The sequence below is a fragment of the Protomyctophum bolini genome, assembly GCF_963924005.1.
Source record: "Protomyctophum bolini genome assembly, chromosome: 17".
NCBI classification, from domain to species: Eukaryota; Metazoa; Chordata; class Actinopteri; order Myctophiformes; family Myctophidae; genus Protomyctophum; species Protomyctophum bolini.
The window spans coordinates 8,187,930-8,195,429 of record NC_137878.1 but is presented as its reverse complement, the minus strand read 5'-3'; the positions used below and the strand labels follow the sequence as shown (position 1 = coordinate 8,195,429).

At 45.9% G+C, this 7,500-nt stretch overlaps 1 protein-coding gene across 1 annotated transcript in view; it reads right to left on the bottom strand.

Moving 5' to 3' along the window:
* The window catches only part of satb1a (SATB homeobox 1a), a gene marked incomplete at both ends in the record, with an annotated part of 25,747 nt that overhangs the window by 9,991 nt on the left and 8,256 nt on the right, over positions 1-7,500 (bottom strand). Inside the window, 3 exons of the mRNA XM_080787059.1 lie at positions 1-151; positions 3,529-3,759; positions 6,132-6,676. The exon at positions 1-151 is cut by the window's left edge and continues 86 nt beyond it. Of these exons, the coding sequence (XP_080643185.1) occupies positions 1-151; positions 3,529-3,759; positions 6,132-6,676 (927 nt within the window). The remainder of the gene's footprint in view (positions 152-3,528; positions 3,760-6,131; positions 6,677-7,500) is intronic.

Below are 7,500 nucleotides of genomic sequence, written 5' to 3'. Positions count from 1 at the left end.
AGAGGCTCCTCTCTCTCTCCTCCTGATAGATGCGGTCTCGCTCGGCCTCGGGCAGCTGCAGGAACACGTGCATGGCCCTCAGGTTGACCAGCAGGGACTGGGAGGCGTGTTTGGGGTCCTCCTCCTTGCGTAGGATCTCCGACAGCAGGCCCTGGGGTGTACCAAAGGGGGCAAAAGAAAGTAAAGTATTGTCACGTCCTGTCCTAGGACTGTACTGTACCACGCCTGGACCGCCGTCCCTACCTTTAGCCCCCTCTGTTGCCTCCCCTTCCACCTGGCTGATTGTGAGACTGTGTCCACCTGCTGCTTCTAAGCTGAAGAGACTTTGGTTAATGAGCATGGAGGTATATTAGGGACTCTGTGTTATTGGTTAGGTTTCTCAATTTATTACACTGTGTTTCCCTGATTGTGAGACTGTGTCCACCTGCGCTTCTAAGCTGAAGATACTTTAGGTTAATGAGCATGGAGGTATATATTATAGGGACTCTGTGTTATTGGTTAGGTTGCTCAATTATATCACTGTGTTTCCCCAAGAGTGGGACTTTATGTTATATATTATGCCCTGGGAGGGTTTATAAGTTAAAATAAAAGTGCTTGAGTGCAAGTCGTTGTTGCCTGCATGGATTATTCTGCATACGGGGTCCAAATACTGAGGTGTTCCTGACAAGTATACTCAATTGTTTTACTTAAGTAAAAGTATCAAGACTTGCAATGTAGAACGACACCGTCGCAAGTAAAAGCCCCGGAATTCAAAATGTACTTCCCGGGATTTCAAAATGTACTTGATTAGTATTGTACAAAAGTATTGACGTGAAAGTTACTTTCCATCTATATTCAGCATTGATTACTGCACCAATTAATACCTATATCTCTGGTGTGGGATATTAATGTTTAAAAAAAAAAATCACAATATTGTGATATTTAATGTTGTGCATATCTCTCTGTCCTGATGCGTATACAGAGTGGAAATGCAAATGCGCGAGTTTCTTCTCCTATCCACACACACACACACACACACACACACACACACACACACACACAGTGGCATTAGGGTGAAAGTTCCTCATAACGGTCATTAGATCTCGTCGCAAATCCCAAGACGACAAGCCTCTGCAGGTCAGCGTTTTGCACGCCGACAGCCGGGACAAACAGCGGATTATAGAAGTTAAGAGGCAGTCTCCGACGCACTGCTATTAACCCATTCTGACCTGAGATCAGATTCATACGAGGTTTCCCACTGGACACACACTGGTCTGATTATAACCCATTCTGACCTGAGATCAGATTCTAAAAAAATGTCAGTCGTTCTTCGATTTTTCAAAAAATAGCAGACCTATACAAGCTCGTAGCGCGCCACTCGGTGGCGCGCTATGAGCTTGTAGATCTGCTATTTTCCAATAGCTAAAGCACTGATGATGCCAACACCAAAATGGGTTCCCGTTCAGAATGGGTTAAAGACGATTTACCCACGCCCGTATACACACCCCGTCATTACCGTGGGTGTGTCGCGTCTATGCATGAAGGACGAGCCTTCAAACAAGCTAGACTAAGAGGTATTTTTTAATTTTGGGTGCTTTCCTCTTTAGAAAAGGTTTCCAGATTCCACTCCACACACACACACACCGGTGGGGAAAAAACATTGAGCACGAGAAGATACAAAATAAATATATTCAAATCAAAGAGACAATTTTTTGTAATTCTTTACATCCAAGCGTTCCAAAAAATGGATTGAGGTTTTTTCATAATAATGCATCGTCGTCGTCGTCGTCAATTGATAAATGCTTTCAGCCTCGCTTAATTTCAGCCCATGGTTGTGTGTTTGTCTGTGTTGGCATGGCGCCCGGTCTGGGGCTGGCATTGGGAGCACCTCTGCTAGCTGGCAAACGACGGAACATGGGGGTGGATGATAAGTGGATCTGCTGATTATGATGAAGATGATAATGACTGTAATAATAACAACAATGGGCTTAGCCCCCCATCTTCTTTCTGAGCCTCTTTTTGTGTGGGGTTTTTTTTTGTTTGTGGCGCGTTGTTGTAGCCTTGTGCTGGCTGCGCGCTGCTTATAAGCGTGAACGGCGGTTTGCGGGGCGATTTATATACTTTATGCCAGTCGGTCTATGTTTATAAGCTTGGCTATTTTCGGTTTGCGGCCAAATATAACGGGGGCCATTTTTAGACAGACGTTAGCGAGCGAGGTGATAGTAGAGAGAGAGAGAGAGAGAGAGAGAGAGAGAGAGAGAGAGATTTAGATGAGAAATGACGGTTGATACTGATGGACAGTGAGAGATTTACAGAGAAAAAAGATGGATGCACGGTGGTGTTTAAAAGACTCTGTGGGCTGCCACAGAGGAGAGGTTGGTGAACGATGGAGGGACAGCGAGACAGAGAGGTATAGGGAAAGGGAGACAGCATCTCTCTAAGGAGGAATGATTAGTTGGCCCAGCAGCTGTTTCACTGCTGGCACTGGCCCCGTGCTGCAGAGAGCTGGGGTGCACACGCACGCACACACATACACACACACACACACACACACACACACACACACACACACACACACACACACACACACACATGCACGCACGCACACAAGCATGCACATATACACATGCATGCACACAAGCACGCAGACACATACACAAACAAAAACCCGCTCGCGCAACAAACATATACCGTACACACGCGCGCACACACACTCACACACACACACACACACACACACACACACACACACACAGTTACACGTATGCACAGAGGGAGGGGGCACTGCGGCAAAAAAGGCCACACGAATGTGCCAACCCCCCCCCCCCCCCCCCCCCCCCCCTCTGTCTCTGTCTCCCCCCACACACACACACACACACACACACACACACACACACTCATGAAGCAAACTGAAAAATGTCCAAAATGCAGGAAGTGGATGCATCTCAGGTCATGCCAAAAAGGTAGATCGCTATCACAGAGGCTTTGCAGGTACAGATCACATGACACACCCCTAAAAATATATAAAAAAAATAAGAAATAGGCTACAAATAAATTCCAAAATCTGCCACTTGAATTAAAATAGCAAAAAAGATATTCAGGATTTCAAATCAAATATTATAGCAAAAAAAAAAATAGCCAATCTACAAGCTCAAACGTTTTGAGCTTGAAGATCGGCTATTATTTTTTGTTGCTACCTCAGTAATATGCAACGTGGCCCTCTGGAGTGAGCGTGGAAATAATAATAGTGGCCCCTTCGTCTCCATCGTCAAAGTTGCCCAACACATTCTCTGACTATAAGGGGCCGATTCATACTCCTATTTTAGAGTTGAATAAAAGTTGGTTCGGCGCTGCAGAGCCTACAATGTGACGTCATTTGAGGTTCGGGGGGGCGGGTAGTCGGGTACCGTCCTAAAGTCGTCTCTTCGGTGCTATACTGAAGCCGAAGTCATTTCGGCACTACCACAGCGCCGAAAAACAACGGTAAAAAAAAATAGGAGTATATATGAATCGGCCCCTCGCTCTCCCTCGTCCGTATATACTGTATACCTGGGTCCTGTTGAACGCCACGCGCGCGAACACGGCCTGCGAGATGCCCGCCCTCTTCAGCTCCTCCCTCACGTTTGGGTAGATCTCCATGGACACGTCGGAGGCGCCGCCGCCTCCTCCTCCTCCTCCTCCTCCTCCTCCTCCCGACACGGCGGATGAGGCGGCTGACATCTGGCTGTGGGACGACGGGGGCGCTCCGGCTCCGGAGCAGCCCGTGACGCCGGGACCATCCTATAGGACAGGACAGGTTTAGCAACTTAACCATGCTGACCTGAGATCAGATTCATATACAAGGTTTCCACTGGACACACATTGGTCTGATGAACCCATTCTGACCTGAGATCAGATTTAAAAAAATGTCAGTCGTTCTTTGATTTTTCAAAAATAGCAGACCTACAAGCTCGTAGCGCGCCACCGAGTGGCGCGCTACGAGCTTGTAGATTTTTCAATGGCTAAAGCATAACATGATGCTAATACCAAAATGGGTTCCCGTACAAAATGGGTTAAAGATGGAGTGCCACCATTGTTTTTTCACCATAAATCATGCTCATCAGGTAGTATTACAATATAAGGGGGATGAACTTTTTTCCAAAAAGTGTACAGTATTTGTTAAAATCATGCTTTTATGTGGACAGACACGCCCACCAGTTCATTAAGTATGCCTGGTTTGCCTGTAGTTGTATGATAAAGGGGGAGGGGTTGGGGGAGGGGCTGATAGTGTGGTGTCACTATATTACTGTTTACTTCATTGGCCCGTTTGACTGTCAAGGGTTCAGCCTCCAGGAAGAAACCCTAAATACAAAGTTAATACACCATTGCACATAAAAACAACTCCAGGGTGTCTAATGAAGTACTGTCACCTCACAGACACATGAAAAACTGGAAAAATACAAAAATTGTGGCACTCCATCTTTAAGTATTTGGGAACTTATTAGGTAGCGTAAGTGGATTTTCTTTGGTTAAAATACGTGTTAAAAAAAGCTCTATATTGTGATAGTACCCATTGCTATAGAGTGTTTGTTCAGTAACAGCAGTCTCCATGTCTCGCCAGCTATATTTATTAAAGAGAAAATCTATTTTCTGTTTCATTTTCAGAAACTGTTGAAACTGGGATACCAATTTTATCCAGTCAGGATAGAGAACGCTGTCAGAAATGAGAAATGAGCAGACAAAATTGGAACTGGAACACTATAAAAAATTCAGCTCATAAATAGCTATACCATGTCTGGCTGAAGTTTTGTTACCTACCTGTTTATATGAAAACAGGGAGACCCCTATTACTGAACAAACACTCTAATGATTACCATCACAATATAGTGATGTAACGTTTTAACAAAGATCTTTTAGTTTTAACCAAAAACATATCACTTACACTAATGCCTTGATGTCATATATATTTGACCATATGCCTAGTATTGCTTATCATTTTGTTATTAACCCATTTTGACCTGAGATCAGATTCTAAAAATGTTTTCTACATCCTGACAGTTTTCTGAAAAAGCTATGTTTCTATGTCAGTCGTTCTTTGATTTTTCAAAAATGGCAGACCTACAAGCTCATATCGCGTCACTCGGTGGTGCGCTATGAGCTTGTAGATCTGCTATTTCTAGCTGAAGCATAGCATAATGCTAACACCAAAAGGGGATCCCGCCTAAAATGGGTTAAACCCTCTCTGATGTCTCATATTTTGTTTTGAAATGCACATTTTGGTCATCATGGGTGGTATTGGCCGACTTGATACGGTAGCCTAGTAGGAGATATTTCTCTATGTTATTTTAACAGGCTTAAAAATCACATCTTGCAGGAAAACAGAGAATGAGCTTTATAAAACAGAAAGCCAACTGTTAGGGCATTTGTGCCTGCCAGTTGTGGGACACCTGAAAAGTCTTGGAAATGAGGGACCGTGCCACGCAAAGGGGGACATCTGGTCTCCTTACACTGGACCAGTCGACATTTAGTCGACTAAAACTAGACCAACACTAAAACATCTCAAATGACAAAAACGAAGAGACAGCAAGCTCATTTTGTGACCTATACTCGTATCAGGTCGCGACCTAAAACTTGTTGGCGACCTATGATAACGTGTAGGTAGCGACGTAGATCGTAGGTCGCAAAATGAGCTTGCCCCTCCTGGAGAAATGTGACTAAAACTAAACAAAGTTTAGGCCCAAATAATGTCACTACTACCACTGGAGAGACTTAAGTATGAAACACTAAATAAGGCAGATGTATTCGTAGAGGTATGGACACCCTTTTTGGATCACATCGAAGAGCGCATTTTATTCTGTGTAGGACGGAACCCACGTGCACACATGCATTACACAACCCATGTACCACTTGGAAATTATTAAAACATTTTCTTTTCTCTTTTATTTCTATTTTTTCTTTCTCTTTCTTTCTTTGTTAATGTCTTCATTGTTGTTTTTATGTAAGTAACTGTCTTGTATGTAAGTCTGCTGTGTTGTCCTTGTGTCTATATGTAAAGAAAACCCTCAAAAGAAATGATGGAAAAAAAACAAAAGATTTGGAATAAACCAAAGTTTATTCCAAAGACTATGACTAAAACTAAAAAACTCTAAATTTCCCAGCAGGTCAACACTGACCTGGACCAGCTGCTGCTGCGGCGGTGGCGGCGGGGGCGGCGGCAGAGCCTGCTGCGGGGGGGAGGCGTGGTCAGCGACGGGGAGGAGGCCCTTATTGGAGGAGAGGAACATGGCGGAGGAGGAGGGGGGAGGCGGAGCCACCCGTCCCATCGGCGGCGGGGGGGGGTGGTTGAGGTACTGCGGCGGGACGGAGACGGAGACGGGCGACGAGACGAGGGCCACCTGTCCGGCGGAGGCGAGCATGCGGCTGACGGCGTACTGCTGGTTGAGGAACTGCGCCATCACCAGCTGCTGGCTCACCAGCTGCGGACTCAGGGATGGCGGCCCGCCCGCCACCACCATTGCGGCGGGTGGCGGCGGGCGGTGGAGACCGAGGGTGCCGCCGCCGCGCCCACATATGCTGGCGACGACTGCTGCTGCTCCTCCTCCTCCTCCTCCTCCCCCGCCGCCGTGGGAGAATAGCAGGGGCGGGCTCTGCCTGTTGTCGGGCTGCGGGCAGAGGGCGATCATCGGCGAGGGTTGCTCGGGGAAGCTGCAGTCGACGTCTTTTTGGGGGTGTGGTGGCGAGACGTTTGAAGACGGGGTTGAAGGAGAGAAAGGGGATAAAACGTGAAGCCGAACATGAAACAGACCTGTTATTCAGACAAAGGAGGTTTTTATGTGTTTCTTTTTTAGTATTTCAAAGTGCCTCATGGACACTTGGTCTCACTTCCTTCCTGGACTATACATACATCCCCCCTCTCCACAACTTGGAGGAGCAGTGCAACCAAAGCATTATGTGAATTGTAGTCCAGGAAGGAAGTCCATGACACATCACGGACACTTTGTGAAAAGGGGTATCTTTGAAAGACAAAGACAAGCACACTGTCAGACACTTGCCAAAAAAATAATTGCTCTTTATTAGGTTGACGTTTCGGTCGCTTAGACCAGTGGTTCCCAAACTTTTTCCCGTCAAGCACCCCCAAATCAACATTTATAATAATTTGGCGACCCCCCCGAGGGGTCGCGACCCACGGGTTGAGAACCCCTGGTCTATGCGACCGAAACGTCTACCTATAATAAAGAGCAGGGACCTCTTCTTTGTCTTTCAAAGATACCCCTTTTTCATTATATGCTCTGTTGCCCTATACTACGCACCTGTTAGCAGCCTTTTGAGGTGTGCATCCATCAGCCTTTTGCTATATCACAGACTGAAATACTAAAATATCTAAAAGCACATTATTGCCAAGGTCAAAACATCCATTGTATTGTGAAGTACCAGGAATGTGCCACACCTCCGTGAATAGACCAATGCATACATGTTAGCTATTTGTTCTACAAATAGCAATCTATGCAGGCAGACTCTTTTCTCTGAGAATGCCATGACGAG